A 17,237-nucleotide genomic window follows, 5' to 3' on the forward strand; every position below is an offset into this window, starting at 1 on the left:
CACTCACTTTCTACTCCTTTACTCCTTCACAGGGTTATGGAAGGTCACACATCAGTTTCCTCTTTGCCTTTCCAACTCAGGTCAGGTCTTCATCATCTTAACATCTAGACCTCCATATTTGCTCAAGAGTCCCTCTCTTTTCTACCCATAGACTCATCTTTGTGAACCAGCCTCCTGTGGTACCATGTCTCTGCTCAGAGGCCTGCAAGACATCACTGAGGCCCGAAAGCTTGTCTGTAGATTACCCAGCCTGTTATTCAAGGAGGTACATGTCACTCAATCAACCATATCTCCCCAAATCAACCAATCTTGCATTACTACACAAATGCCATATGGCTGTCATACAGAAACAGAAGGGAGAGACCCATTTCTGGCCCTCAAGTAATTTATAAGGACCATTCGTCAATGTAAATTTTCTTTAACCACCACACTGATGTCCTCCTCATGTTCTCCCCATTATATGGTTTGGGCTTCAGAATTTGTCAAGCCATCAATGTTTTCTTCATTCCACCCATCCTATATGGAAGATTCAACCCAAATCCCAACACCTTGGTGACACTTTTGCTATTTATTTCAGTCCAAATCAATCTCTCCCTTTTCTAAATGCAAACAGCACTTAGAGCTTATTTCAAGCTTCAAAATGATAAACATGTATTATGTGCAACAGAGAAACATAAATTTCTAGTCAGCAAGGATTGAAAAACTACTGAAAATGAGTGCATGCAAATTTTAAAAAGTGATAATAATATTAACTAGGTGGTATAAAACTCCGAGTAGAGAACACAGGCAAGACATTCTTTGACATAAATTGTACCAGTGTTTTCTTAGGTCAGTCTCTCAAGGCAATAGAAATAAAAACAAAAATAAACAAATGTGACCTAATCAAACTTACAAGCTTTTGCACAGCAAAGGAAACCATAAATAAAACAAAAAGACTGGGAAAAAATATTTGCAAACAATGTGATCAACAAGGGATTAATCTTCAAAATATACAAACAGTTCATGCAGCTCAATGTTAAAAAAAAAATCAAACAACCCAACTGAAAAATGGGCAGAAGACCTAAACAAACATGTCTCCAAAGAAGACATACAGATGGTCAACAGACATGTGAAAAGATGCTCCTTGTTGCTAATTATTAGAGAAATGCAAGTCAAAACTACAATGGGGTACCCCCTCACACTGATCAGAATGGCCATCATTTAAAAAGGCTACAGGTAACAAATGCTGGAGAAGGTGTGCAGAAAAAGGAACCTTCCTATACTGGTGGTGGGAATATAAATTGGTGTAGCAACTATGGTGAAGAGTATGGAGGTAACCTAAAAAACTAAAAATAGAGTTGCCATATGATCCAGCAATCCTACTCCTGGATAGATATCCAGAGAAAACCATAATTCTAAAAGAAATGTGAACCCCTATGTTCTTAGCAGCACTATGGCAACAAGTATTCATCAACAGAATTGATAGAGAAGATGTCCAAGTATGTATGTGAACACACACACACACAATGGCATATTCCTCAGCCATAAAAAGGATGAAATAATGTCATCTGAAGCAACATGGATGGACCTAGAGAGTATCATACTAAGTGAAGTCAGAAAGAGAATACTATATGATATCACTCACATGTGGAATCTGACATACGACACAAATGAACATATCTACGAAACAGAAACAGACTCACAGATACAGAGAACAGACGTGGTTGCCAAGAGGGAAGGGAGGTAGGGGTGAGAAAGATTGGAGGTTTAGGGTTGACAGATGCAAACTAGTATAAATAGGATGGATAAACAATAAGGTCCTACTGTATAGCACAGGGAACTATATTCAATATCCTGTGATAAACCATAACGGAAAATAATATTTTTTAAAAGGATATATTTTTTAATATCACTTTGCTGTAGAACAGAAATTAACACAACATTGCAAACCAACTATACTTCAATATAATTTTAAAAACATATATTAAATAGGTGGAAAATTAGGGGTATATGAACTGCTACTGAAATTCAAAGGATGAAGAATCACTGGGTTGAAGTCGATGAGAACAGCCTTGGCTGGGAAAGTAACTCCAGACAGGGACAGCAATCTGGGCAAGAGACAGAAACAGCTCATAGAACTCAATATCAAAAAAACAGACAACCCGATTTAAAAAATGGGAAGAACTGAATAGATGCTTTTCCAAAGAGGAAATGCAGATGGCCAACAGGAACATGAAAAGATGCGCCACGTCACTAATCATCAGGGAAATGCAAATGAAAAACACACTGAGATTTCACCTCACACCTGTCAGAATGGCCATCATCAAAAAGAACGCAAAGAACAAGTGTTGGCAAGGATGTGGAAAAAAGGGAACCCTTGTACACTGCTGGTGGATATGTAGATTGGTGCAACCACCGTGGAAAACAGCATGGAGATTTTTCAAAAAGCTAAAAATAGAACTACTCTAATAGAATGACCCAGCAATTCCATAATTCCATTCCTGCGTGTGTAATGTATACATATGTATGTATACATGTGTGTGTGTAATGTATACATATGTATGTATACATGTGTGTGTGTATACATACATATGAAGTGAAGTGAAGTGAAAGTCACTCAGTCATGTCTGACTCTTTGTGACCTCATGGACTATACAGTCCATGGAATTCTCCAGGCCAGAATACTGGAGTGGGTAGCCGTTCCCTTCTCTAGGGTATCTTCCTAACCCAGGGATCGAGCCCAGGTCTCCTGCATTGCAGGTGAATTCTTTACCAGCTGAGCCACGAGGGCAGCCCAAGAATACTGGAGTGGGTAGCCTATCCCTTCTCCAGTGGATCTTCCCAACCCAGGAGTGTCTCCTGCATTGCAGGCAGATTCTTTACCAGCTGCCAGGGAAACCATATATATATATGGAGAAGGGAATGGCAACCCACTCCAGTACTCTTACCTGGAGAATCCCATGGATGGAGATGCCTGGTGGGCCACAGTCCATGGGGCCACAAACAGTGGGACACGACTGAGCAACTAACACACATATATAGATATACCATCAATTAGAGAAAGATAAAAAGATGCATGTATTCCAATGGTTACTCCAGCATTATTTAAAACTGCCAAGACACAGAAACAACCTAAGTGTCTGTCAACAGATGAACGGATAAAGAAGATGCGGTACACGTACACAATGCAATACTACTCAGCTACACACAAAGGATGAAATTTTGTCTTTGCAGCAACCTGGGTCGACTTGGAGAGCATCATGCTAAGTGAAATAAGTCACATAGAGAAAGACAAACACTGTACGATCTCACTTACATGTGGAATCTAATTAACACAAAAAACTAGTAAATGTAACAAAAAAGAGACTCACAAAGAGAACAAACTCGTGGATCAGTGGGAAGCGGGGAGGGGAAAGATGGGGTAGGAGAATCAAGGGGTACAAACTGGTAAGTATAAAGTAAGCTACAAGGATATATTGTACAGCACACGAATATAGCCAATTTATAGTAACTGCATAACCTTTAAATATTGTAAATCACTATATACCTATATATATATATTACTGTACATCAACTATACTTCACCTTAAAAAAACAAACTCAAAGCCAAGACTTAGATGGAGGTCTCTGCTTGACAAAACAGCCTGTCTTCTTTCTTGATTTCTCTCTCTTAAAATTCAATTTGCTTTTCTGGTCGTTCAGGGAATTTTCTGGGGGTTCAGGGGTTAAGAATTCCATTGCTAATGCAGGGGACATGGGTTCTCTCCATGGTCTGGGAAGATTCTACATGTCTTGGAACAACTAAGCCTGTGCGCCACAACTACTGAGCCGGTGCTTGGGAGCCGGCAAGCTGCAACTACTGAGTCCATGTGCCATAACTACCGAAGCCCACGTGCCTAGAGCTGGGCTCAAGAGAAGTCACCACAGTGAGAAGCCTGTGCACTGCGACTAGAGAGTAACCCCCCCAAGAGACGAGCCCAAGCACAGCAACGAAGACCCCGTGCAGCCAAAAATCTTCTAAGATAAATAAAAATAAAATTCAATCTGTTACACTGATTTCTATCCAGAAATAGTCAGCTGCCAGTCCATCCTATCACTGCATTCACCTCTTTAGAAAACATAAGATTGGGAGGAACTGATAATATTGGTTCTGTGTACAGCACTGTCCCATCTAAGAGTGTGATTTCATGGCTCTCACTTCGTAATGTACAGAAATACTGAATCACTATGCTGTGCATCTGGATCTAACATAGTGCTGTGGGTCAATCACACTCCAATTTAGAAAAAATCGTAGGGGAGGGAGGTGGGATGGGGGTTCAGGATGGGGAACACATGTATACCCATGACTGATTCATGTCAATATATGGCAAAAACTACTACAATATTGTAAAGTAATTAGCCTCCAATTAAAATAAATAAATTTAAAAAACATAAAATTTTTCTTGTTACTTGAATATAATTTTCTTTTAAAATACTTTTTTACTATAAATGTATCTGGTCTTCATTTCATTTTCTTCCATACCGAGATTTAAAAATGCATAAAATATGTATTGTCATGGAAATCCCAAATATTTCTCTCTAAAGTGAAATGCATTAAACAAAAAATATTTATATACATGCATTATTTAATAAAATGTTTAATAAATCAGATTTTAAAATAAATGAATAATTTATTTTAAAATTAAAAATAGATGAGTAAAAAATAAAGGGTATTCATTTCATCATGTGGATAAGGTCATATAGCAGGGAAATCGGAAGGTCAAAGTCTAAAAGGAACACAAGAAAGATTAGATCATCATTCATTTTTAATTTTCTAATTAAATGATACTAAAAATTCCTAGTCTCTCCAGATATGGCAGAAGCCCTTTGCATAAGGAGCAGACTTCTTTTCCAGCCTCCAGGAAGGCTGGTTTTGTTTTCTGTTCACAAATGCATTCAGGCAGGAGCCCTGGCCGAACCCACACCCAGCTCTGCCATGTCATGGCTGCAAACTTGGGTTTCTCTACCCAGAACAGTATTCCTCTGCCTTCCAGTTCCCTGAGCATTATTTGGAAGAAAGGGTTCCAAAACTCCCAAACCTCAGAGACCTCAGAAGTCAATCAGTTCACTCACAAGGAAGAGAGGGCCAGACAACTGCTGAATTTGCTGCCCAGGATCACAGAGTGGGTGAGAGTGAACCATGGCATGCCAGAGGAAGCAAAGCTACTTTCTCAAAGCAGACAAAGCACAGCTCTTGGGTAATACAGAATTAACACAGAGAGAGGTCAGGCTTTGGGGAGGTAATTCTCTAGGGCCCTGAAACATCCTTCCTGACAAGAGAGTCTCTATTTGCCTGGGAGATTTGGGAACTGGACAAAGGTTTATGAGCAGAGATTTGGAAAGCTGCATCTAAGTTGTGATTCCTGGAGGACATGGAGACTACACATATCAGCCCAAGTCTTCAGGAGGGGTGGAGGCTACAGGTCAGTCATGCAGGCAGTATATGACTGAGCCCAAATAAAACCTCTGGACACCAAAGGCCCAGGTGAACTTTCTAGTTGGCAGTAGTGTTGTCAGTTCCCACGCCATACCTGGAAGGACATGACACTGTCCATGGCTCCATGTGGGGAGGAAGGCTGGAAGCCGCACATCTGGACCCCGCCTAGACCTTGCCCTTGTGTCTCTACTTTTTCCTGGTTCTGCTTTGTATCCTTTTGCTCTAATAAAACTGTAACCATAAGTCCAGGGCTCTCGTGACTTTTGTGAGTTGTTGCAGTGATGAAACCAAGGAGGTGGTGGGAACCTCGCAACCTGCAGCTGGTGTCTCATGGAGAACTGTGCCTTTCACATGTGAAGTCTGGCCTGACTTGGGTGGTTAATGTCAGAGGTCAAAGCAGCTCCTTGTCCTGCCATCTCCTGTATCTCTGCCAGCACAGAGACTGCAGTAGAATTCCCGGGGGCAGGGCTTTCAAGTCTTTGCCACCTGAACACTGAAAAGAAGGCTCCTAGAAGTGGGCACATGTCCTGCCTCAGAGCAAGTGTCTCCTGTGGGTCCAACTGAGGAGATCTGAGAGAGGGAGAAAGGTGAACTAGGAAAAACGGAAGCAGCTCCGAACTGAGGAAACTCATGCAACAAGACCATTCCTTTTCTTCTCATCTTACTAGGGGCCCAGAAGAAAGGAGAAAGGGCAAGGGAATATGTTAGAAAACTCATCCTGTCCTCTCTCATTTAATCTGAGTCAAGAAAACATGTCCCACCTCTCTACTGGCCAGTGACTTCCACTTGGGAACAAACAGAACCATTTCCAATTCAGTAACCAGACTCATCAACACACAAGTGTTCCTTCTGAAAGGCTTAGCCTGAAGCTAATTAAGAATTTAGATCTAACTTTCAATTTGCAGAAAATTGAAGGAAGTGGAGAAATGAGACCATGAGGAAGCAACTGGACCTATCTAAAAGGTGTCTATAGGAAAACTGGGTTGTTCTCTTAACTAAGTCAATGGGAAAAAAAAGGGAGAAAGGAACTCTGGTAAGACCAAAAAAATGACTCACCAAATGTAGCCAGTGTTCCTTGATTTACATAAACTGGCAAGAAAGGACATGTTTGCAACAATTAGAGAAATTTAAATGTGGATTGCTTATTTATTATTTAGTTGTGATACTGGTACTGGGGCTAAATTAGAAAATATTTTGAGATACATATGGAAATCTTTGGAGATAAAATATCATGATCTTTGGAGATAAAATATCATGAAGTCTGTATCTTAAAATGCCTCAGTGTTTTATAGTTTTGACTTTGGAACCATGTAAATAGTTTAAACAATTTTAAAACAAAATTAAAATGAAAAATTTAAACTTCTAAAATCCAAAATGAAATACAGGAACCTAATTGTAGGTCAAATTGGCATGTTAATGACACAGAAAAGTATTATGTTAAATGACTTCTAAAATCCAATATTTTGACTGTACATCCTAAGGACATAAAAGAAAAAAGAAATTTAAAAGTGAAATAGTATTGCTACAAATAATGTTGGTATTGTTATCTTAGAGCATTAATAGAATTATTTATTTGCTTTACCCCATTATTTACTGTGCAATATATCTTTTGTAAATATACACTTAAGTATAAGTATATACTTAATTATTTATTTGTAATTTTATGCACAGACATAGTATAGCACAAACACTTCTAACAATATCATCAGGAACCAAGGTTTTCAGAATAAGAGAAATGGCATTCAAATATAAAATCCAAATAAATAAAAACTCTATAATCTTACAAATGAACTGGACATTATCAGTGTGAATTGATGTTTCATATTTTTCTTAAAAAGTTCATATTCCTTGCTTTTGTCCTCTGAAAAGAACAAGAAGCACCATTAACACACAGCAGTGAGCACTCTTCATCAGTAGATTGATGGTCTCTAAATACTGTTTCCCATTAAAATGAGCCAGGGCTTTCTGATGAAATGGCTGAACCTAAGGCTTGGCAGAAAACGTACAAGATAAGCCTGGAACATCTTATACAAGAAAACTATCAAAGACCACTGGAGTCATATTAAAGGGACAAAGGAGCCGATACAAAGGACTCTCACAAGCCAAAGTTAGGACTATTTGAACCTAAAAGAAAAACCGCAGTGTAGTTAAACAGGTACGGTATTTAAAACCCACCAATATAGAATGATACTTAAAACAAAAACATGATACTTTGGGAGGCTGCTAGGGCATCAACTTATTGCTTCAAAAATTAGTAAATAAAAATAACAAGTCAAGCTTTTTATCCAATTTTCCCATCTAGATTGTATTTTATTATAAACAAATGAAAACTCCAATTAATAAATTAATTTAGAAGGAATACAATTAGAAAATTATTTTCTAAACATTAATTAAATGATTGTGAAATGAGAATTTATAATGGATGGACTCAATGGAAATCTGAACATCACAAAAAGTTAGCCAAACAGGCATTAAGTGCAAGGCATCAGTGATGGAGCATTTTTGCTAAAAAATTGAAACTGAACCTAATCAAGCTTTCAAAGCCTGTCAATTTACAGGAAATACAGGGGACAGTGCAAAGTCACGGGATGCAACTAGCTATTACCGGGTGGCAGAAAATTCTACAGGACAAATCTTTTTCTTTAACAAATAAACACCAAGAAAACAAAAAGAATAAGAGAGAAGTATTAACGATTATAAGACCTGAGAGACATACAGCTAAGTATGAAACATGAGCCTTTGAAACCTAAATAAAAATAAATCAACTGTAAAAAAAAAAAAAAGGAATTTATAAGGCAATCGTGGAATTGGAATACCAATAATATTAAATCATACTGAAGGAATTACTCATTTTTTTTCAGTTGTGATAAGAATGGTCTTTTAGAGGTATACCCTGAATTACTGACAAATGAAATTATTTTCTACCTACGACTGAATCAAGTGGGGGCAGAGTAGGAGGACTACATAAAACAAGGTTGGCCATATATTAATAAATGTACAAAGTAGATGACAGATACATTGGGCTTATTATAATACTTTTCGTAATTTTGTGTATGCTTGTAAATTACAATTAGGATTTTTTACTTTAACTTTCATTTAAAATATTAAGAATTAAAAAATTAAAGCACTAAAAAGACGAACAAACAAAATGTTAACAAATGGCAAGTTCTAAGTGATGGAAATATGGATTGCTTGTGTTTTCTGTATGTTTGAAAATGTTTGTAACAGTAAACAAAATTGTAAAAGCAGCAAAGACTCAGAGCTGGGTCAGGTTAAAAGGATTGTGAAATATAGCTGTGGATGCCTAATGCTGGCTTTGACCAGTAATGCCTTCAGAAAATTAAAAGCAAATAACAACAACAACAACAAAAAACCCAAAAAAGTTCAAACTCGAAATATTAAGGAAAAAGGACCTAGGAAAAAAGGACTCTAGCTGACAAACTAGTGACACATGCTTACTATACTTGTAACATAAAGGATCTCCAATCCAGAGTAAAACCACAATACAATCCCAAATGGGAGGGGAAGTGTCTTGAGATTTTTATTTCCAGGCCTGATGACAATCAGAGAAAGAACCATGTGCCCTTAACGCTTCAAGTGACATGGGTACAAAAAGCAACCTCACGGAAGCCCGAAGCTTTATGATCTGAAGTTATAAAAGACACCAAGGCGAAGCTAACAGGCTACTTGTTACTCAGACACATTGACCAGACTCTGAAATGAGCAACTATTGCAAAAGCACTGCTGCTGACAGCGTCCTATGCACAGCATGGTCTTGGGTTCCCTGGACCCAAAACTGCTCTTCTCCATACCTGATGATGACACACTGGTTCTCTCTGTCAATTATCATATTTCTGTACATATTATCTGCAAGAGCATAGATATGCGGTGGGTTCTCATACTGTGCCTAGAAAAGCAAAACAAAACAAAACCACGGTCAGACAAAAGCAACACATTTCTTCTCTTCCTTTGGAAATGAACATGCCACTGTACAGTCCCCGTCTTAAAGGCTGCGTAATACAAGAATCATAAAGTTGCTAAGGTCCTGAGGAGGTACCCTTAACACAATGAAGATGGAAGGAATGTGGACGGACTTTTCTGTAGGCCTATGAGTGAGTCAGCCTTCAGACGTGACCCACGGTCTCCAGGTACTCCACCACCACGCCCTTCTACCCGCAGCACGCCTCTGCAGGCCACATTCCATTTGTAAAGGTCTCTGAAAGGTATTTGGGCAACAGGTCTTAGGAGAGGCCTACTAAAAACCTGGATCTGACCTGTACTAAATCAGAATTTCTACATTATTTTTGTTTTCCCTAAGAGGCAAGTTGGAGATCTTGGGACCCTAGAGGAAACTGAGACTATTAGAATAAAAGGAAAAAAACTTAGTTTCCATAAGAAGGCGGCAGGAGGTGTGGTTCTTTAGAGGGATAAACAGGATTGACCAGTTTGCTCCATCTCAACATGGAAAAACAAAAATTCCTAGCACACCAAGACAGTGGGTTTGTACTTGAGTCTCATGGGATATCTGAGCTATGCATAATATAAATCCACCAGTAAATTCACTGTGTCAGGACGACTTCAGCCCTGCTTTCTTCCATTTCTTGGCACCACTTCTACCACTCCCACCAAAGTCACTAAAAAGAAAAACACTTCATATGGTGGAAAGCTGGAGAAAGAACACCCCTTAAATTTAAGACTGTGTAACATAGGAGAGTGAGAAGAAAGTCACATCCAGAGTGAGAAGACATTTAGACTCTGTCTTCCCTTCTCTGGTCCCCGTCTCTACAGGGGGATAACAAGGTCCACGGTATCCACGTCTCACAAGGTAGCTGAGACGACGCACAGGAAAGTAATTAGCAAAGGTTAGTGAAACACAGAGGTAAAGTAGAATGTACTGCACCCCAACTTTGAGTCTTATTATACAACTTACTATATCATAAGGGGCCTGCCCCAGAAATGGCCACTCATCGCAAGCTCTGGCGGATCAGAGCTGAGCGACGAGGAGGAGGGGTGACTGCTTTGATGTCTGCACCCAAGTTAAGCATCAGTGTATCCAGTGCCCATGGCTCCCTATGTGTGAATAGGGGCCCCAGGAGGGAAACTGCTCAGTGAGGTCTAAAACTCATTCCTGAGACTGTTGAGCTGGATAATTCTATATAGGGACAAAAATATGTCATTCCTGCCTTCATTTCACAGTCAAGGGATGGGACTGCAGGATGCTCATTCACGATTACATTTAATACCTCTCTGGAAATAGAGGAAAAGGAAAGAGAACAAGGGAATTCCCTGCCAGTCCACTGGTTAAGACTCTGCATTCACTGCCAGGGACACAGGTTCAATGCCTGGTCAGGGAACTAAGACCTCACATGCCACATGGCATAGCCAAAAATAAAAATAAAAAATGGAAATAGAGTGGAGTGAAAGCTGTGAGCAGCGGAGGGAAAGGAGTGGGCAAGTCATTGCCCAGTAAGGCCTCAAAGCCACTTAACTAGTTATACTTAACCTCTATGTATCACTATTTTTCCAATGGGTTTCTCATCTCTGGGCTCATGGTATTTTTCAGCTACTGATGAGAATTATCCCTGGAGGAGGGCATGGCAACCCACTCCATTATTCTTGCCTGGAGAATCCCTTAGACAGAGCAGCCTGGCGGGCTATGGTTCATAGGGTCGCAAAGAGCCAGACACAACTGAAGCTACTGAGCATGCATGATAAAAACTGCAGGGTAGCCATTTCCTCTACCTGATTCTGCCCTTGCCTGAAAACCCCTGAAAGTCACTGAGACCTGACTTCAGTTCCTAGCTCCAACACTCAACAGATTCAATTACTTCACCTCTATGAGCCTCCGTTTCCTCATCTGTGAAATAGGCACACATAGTAATACACAGCCAGCATCCAGGGCTGCTTTATTATTGTTGCAAACATAAACATAGGACCTGGCACTAAGTAAATACCAATTTTGCAACATTCTGTTGCCATCAGCAGTTTAAAATAAATATATTTTTTAAAATTCTAGAGCATTTCTTTAAAAAGAACTCTTCAAAAGATGAATGGTCTAAAAGGGACTCATGTGAGAACGCTTTTCAGAGAACTGGAAAGAAACAGCACGAACACACAGCGCTTCCATCCACCCTGCCTTGGCTGTCACTGCAGACTCCAAGCCAGCTCCGTCCCGGCTGCCCCAGGGCCCTCCTGATCAGGGCGCCAGGGCAGGGCCCAGCCTCTGCCGACAGTGTTTCCCTTGTGCTGGGCTCCCATAAAGGCAGCATTATCAAAGGTCTTTCGCGTGGCAGCCTCCTTCGGCTCCAGCTACCAGCACCATTCATCTGGCAACAATGGGGTGGGCTCTTGCTCTGGGTAAATTGCCTTCCACTTCAACTGATGAATTTGTGTGGGCTCCCTTTTGTTTGTTTTCCAGGGGTCAGGATTAATGAACGCTCTTGTGCTTCTGCTGCAAAGGAAAGAGGGAAGGAAAAAGATGTAGAGATGGGGAGGCCTGGGGAAGTGATGAGCCAGAGAATGAAACACATGAATTAGGATTACAGATTCTATTTTTATGTCACAACTGAAATGGCTACGGAGCTGGGTCTGAATGAAATAAAAAAAGATTTGCTTTCCATGTTCCAGTCATAGCCACGGTTTCAGTGATTTGGAGAGAATGGTTCCCACTGCCCAATTTATATTTTTTACCGATTACTGAATTTTTTACTCTTTAGAGTTTTGTGACGTATGTGGAAGATGCCTGAAGCTGTAAGTCCTACATTCCATTAAACTAACATTGTATATAATGTTCCAATATTAATAGTCCTATGCCTTTTTTGAGCTGTACTCTAAAGAGCAGCACATCATTTAAAAAATCAAACAATGTCACCTATTTAAGCTCCCCAATAAATAATTTATATAAGAAAATGCAAATATATGGCCAACTTCAATTGCCCATACATCATAAAAGCCCCAAACACTGCAGTAATTTATGTGGCATGTAACTTACCGCTCCTTGGTACATTTCAATTTCCTTTTCCCCAAAATATGGCATCTGTTTGAAAGGGTTGACTGAGATTAATACGGATCCTATATATGTCTGAATTTAAATCCAGTTAAGGTCTATCATTAATCTTCACAGCTACACATTTTTCGAATTAAGCAACCAGATGTTATCAAGAATTCATAATGATTGTCCCAATGAAAAGCTCATGGGCTTGTTTTCTAAAAGATTATAAATAAAGACAAAAGCAATTACCAAGTAGTTCAGGTTTTGTTCTTCAGGAAGAGTAATGAACTTAATTACCAAGGTGTTACAAAAATAAATCATTAAGTGAATTTAAACACATTCTCTCAAGACTGGTGACATGCATGGCTAGGGATAAAAAACCAAATGATCAAGGACTAAAAAGAGCAAATATTTTTTCCTTGGTATCTCTTAGGTATACTCAGAACATATTCATTTATTTGTTTAATAAACAGAGGGATATAAGATGAACTGCACAGTCCTGCTCTTCAGAAGCCATGGAGAACTGAGTTGTATCCATAAGTAGAATTCATAGCAGAAAATTACAAATGCATATAGATCAAGTTTTGGAGAAGGAACCTGGAGAAGGCAACCCACTCCAGTCTTCTTGCCTGGAAACTTCCAAGGACAGGGGAGTCTGATGGACTATAGTCCATAGAGGTACAGTTCATGTGTCCAAGAATCGGACACAACTGAGCATCTGAGCATAGACCAGGTTTAGGGAAGAAGGTTTACACCTTCCCACCTTTATGTATGGGAAATTCTCGAAGGCCCCTCAGAAGAAAATGTATTATTTACGTCCCCAAAATGAAGTGCTATTATAACATACAAAATATTTCCATTTATCATATAACAACCAACTAGTTTGAATTGGATGTCTACAACTTGCCAGGAACTGTTACGTATGCTGGGGATATACAGCAGTAGACAAAGCAGAGAGAACTGATGTAAAAATACCATTAAAAAATGCAAACATCAACAAAAAACAAACCATATACAATACTCAAAATTGTTTCTTTTAATCAATGACTTCTAAATGTTTAGAAATTTTGCAGTTACGAGTGTAAAGCTGGGACTTCCCTGGTGGTCCAGTGGTTAAGACTCTGCCTCATAATGCAGGGAATGCAGGTTTGATCTCTGAAAGCTGTGAGATTTCCTTCCCCAAAGGGACATTTATGTATTAGGACCTGAGTGTCAAATAGAGCAACACAATGAAGTTTGATCAGATTTCCAAGCTCCCTATGCCCAGTTCTATTCTATTCTGGCCTTGGGCAATTCTCATCTCTGAGTGGTGGTGATTAGATGATGGGGTAAATAGAACCTACTTGATAGGTTTTGTTATGAGAATTAAGCAAAACAGTATCAAATGCTCAGCACAATGTCTGATATGTTGTAGAGGCAGTTTCCTTAATTCATATACTTCAAGATGCTCACCGTGTCACCTCTGAGAAGCAGTGTTAGTATTATTGAACACAAATGAGTCAAGTGTGGAATGGATCATATAATATTTAAAACATAATATTTATACATGAAGGGAAGAATGGGGAATGATTTGGCTGCAATTTTGCTTGCTTTTTCTAAACAGAAAGATTTTCAGATTCAGAAGGGCTGGACGTGAAATAGTGGGTTGGTCAAAAAGTTCATTCAGCCAATCCAGTGGCAGTAGAGAAGATAGGTCCCTTTGCTCAGCACACCCAGAGGCACCCTGCAGCGTTCAGGCACAGGGGCAGACCGTGGCACTGAAAGAAAACGCAGATGAGGCGGTGAATAACTGAAAATCACTCCAGAATTATGGAAGAAGGGCCAAGAGAAAACGTGGTTCCAAGTGCCAAAGTCAGAGGAGGCCAACAACAGATTAGAAGCCGACTTTTTTTGAGGTAAGATTTAGAGCAGGTTTATTGTTAGATTTAATAAGCAGGTCATCAGTGTGCGTGGTGTTGCAGTCAAGACTCAACAAGTGTTGATAAAAACAAACATTGATAGAACACATACATGTACAGATGGCATCAATCTAAGTTCCTGATGACAACCTGGATACTATTTTAATCCTATTTTACTAGGAGGAAACTGAGGCAAGAGAAATTTTCAATATTCAGAAAATACAACATTACTATGCTCACATTCATTTCAGAAGAGGGAGATGTCTACGCCTACATCTGGAGAACGGGTGCTTCTTCCTTAGCTGTAAAGGGACTACTATGAATGCCACCTGAATGAACTGATCATTGCATTCAGAGAATAAAGAGCTGCTAGAGGGGGACTGGCAAGAGTATACTCATTGAAAAAGACCCTGATGCTGGGAAAGATTGAGGGCAAAAGAGAAGGGGGCAACAGACAATGAGATGGTTGGATCAGATTACCAAGCTCCCTATGCCCAGTTCATTGGGAGATAGTGAAAGACTGGGAAGCTTGATATTCTGCAGTCCATGGGTTCGTAAAGAGTCAGACACAACTTAGTGACTGAACAACAGCAAGGAGACTTACTTGATGGTCCAGTGGTTAAGACTTTGCCTTCCAATGCAGTGGGTGCAGGTTCCATCCCTGGTTGGGGAGCAAAGAACCCACATACCTTATGGCCAAAAAACCAACACATTAAACAGAAGCAGTACTGTAACAAACTCAATAAAGACTTTAAAAATGGTCCACATTAAAAAAAAAAAAATCTTAAAAAAAACCCCCAAAAAACAGTTGCTAGAGGACCTGAGCCATAGCACCAAATTTGGAAAACTCAGCAGTGGCCACAGGACTGAAAAAAGTCAGTTTTTATTCCAGTCCCTAAGAAAGGCAATGCCAAAGGATGCTCAAACTACCGCACAACTGCACTCATCTCATGCTAGCAAAGTAATGCTCAATATTCTCCAAGCCAGGCTTCAACAGTATGTGAACCGTGAACTTCCAGATGTTCAAGCTGGTTTTAGAAAAGGCAGAGGAACCAGAGATCAAATTGCCAACATCTGCTGGATCATGGAAAAAGCAAGAGAGTTCCAGAAAAACATCTATTTCTGCTTTCTTGACTATGCCAAAGCCTTTGACTGTGTGGCTCACAATAAACTGTGGAAAATTCTGAGAGAGATGGGAATACCAGACCACCTGACCTGCCTCTTGAGAAACCTGTATGCAGAGTACATTATGAGAAACACTGGGCTGGAGGAAGCACAAGCTGGAATCAAGACTGCCAGGAGAAATATCAATAACCGCAGATATGCAGATGACACCACCCATATGGCAGAAAGTGAAGAAGAACTAAAGAGCCTCTTGATGAAAGTGAAAGAGAAGAGTGAAAAAGTTGGCTTAAAGCTCAACACTCAGAAAACTAAGATCATGACATCTGGTCCCAATCACTTCATGGCAACTACATGGGGAAACAGTGGAAACAGTGGCTGACTTTATTTCTGAGGTCTCCAAAATCACTGCAGATGGTGACTGCAGCCATGAAATTAAAAGATGCTTACTCCTTGGAAGAAAAGTTATGACCAACCTAGACAGCATATTAAAAAGCAGAGACATTATTTTACCAATAAAGATCTGTCTAGTCAAGGCTATGGTTTTTCCAGTAGTCATGTATGGATCTAAGAGTTGGACTGTAAAGAAAGCTGAGAGTGGAAGAATTGATGCTTTTAAACTGTGGTGTTGAGAAGACTCTTGAGAGTCCCTTGGACTGCAAAGAGATCCAATGAGTCCATCCTAAAGGAAATCAGTCCTGAATGTTCATTGGAAGGACTGATGTTGAAGCTAGAAGTCCAATACTTTGGCCACTTGATGTGAAGAACTGACTCATTTGAAAAGACCCTGATGCTGCGAAAGATTGAAGGCGAGAAGAGAGAGGGATGACAGAGGATGAGATGGTTGGATGGCATCACCGACTAAACGGACATGAGTTTGAGTAAACTCCGGAAGTCAGTAATGGACAGGGAGGCCTGGCGTGCTGCAGTCTATGGGGTCACAGAGTTAGATACGACTGAGCAACTGAATTGAACTGAACCCAACCTTGGTTCTCCAATAAATAAATCTGGATTGGGTTAACATAAGAACTCCTATAGGAGGCAACTTTTTTTTTTTTTTTTACTGTTAATAATCTGCTATGTTGCTATGAAAAAGACACAGTCTTGATTTTTACTAAGTAATCTATATAAATTCTGGCAAGGAGATGTTCAGAGAAAAAAAACTTTTGGAGTATTCTAGACCAATCATGAATGAGTCATGAATCAGACTGGAAGAAGGATTTCAGTAGGGCTTCTCATGGGAAGTATTATTTGAGGGGGGACTCCTGATAAGCAAAGTTTGGTTTGAAATGGATAATGTAGGTCCTATCTATACTAAGTAGCTACAAATTTACTTAAAGTAGAATGGAGACAAGAGAATTTGATTTGGAATTTAAAGGAAACAAACATATTTTTCGCACCTGCCTGGGTCTGCAGACACCTCAGCTACTTTCAAGAGGGCACACACAGGTCTTCTACTGGGTTGGGCCACTTTCCAGATAAGTCCAATACTCACTCCCACTCCTTGCTGCATAATTCAGGTGTGCCTTTGGAAAAAGCTGTTTCATCACTGTCTCTACCCACATAACTTTTAGCTAGAAAGGTGTGGCCCAAGGCTAACTTTCAAATTGTATGTAGATATACAAGGCTATGATTTTTTAAAAAAAGGAAATAAAATAAATGCCATCTTATTATTGCCAACAGAATACGCAAGACAGAAGAGAGCCAACAGATCTCTAATTGACTGGCTCCCAAATGTTTGTCCATGGATCCATAAGCTTTCACTGATCCG

General features: G+C 39.7%; 1 protein-coding gene across 1 annotated transcript in view; it reads right to left on the reverse strand.

Annotated features, from left to right (window-relative positions):
* The window catches only part of MYO1E (myosin IE), a 216,505-nt gene that overhangs the window by 95,237 nt on the left and 104,031 nt on the right, over positions 1 to 17,237 (reverse strand). Inside the window, exons 3-4 of the mRNA XM_005685707.3 lie at positions 12,447 to 12,536; positions 9,268 to 9,362 (exon numbers count right to left, since the gene is read on the reverse strand). Coding sequence (XP_005685764.2) covers positions 9,268 to 9,362; positions 12,447 to 12,536 — 185 coding nt within the window. The remainder of the gene's footprint in view (positions 1 to 9,267; positions 9,363 to 12,446; positions 12,537 to 17,237) is intronic.

The sequence above is a fragment of the Capra hircus genome, chromosome 10, assembly GCF_001704415.2.
Source record: "Capra hircus breed San Clemente chromosome 10, ASM170441v1, whole genome shotgun sequence".
Taxonomy (NCBI): domain Eukaryota; kingdom Metazoa; phylum Chordata; class Mammalia; order Artiodactyla; family Bovidae; genus Capra; species Capra hircus.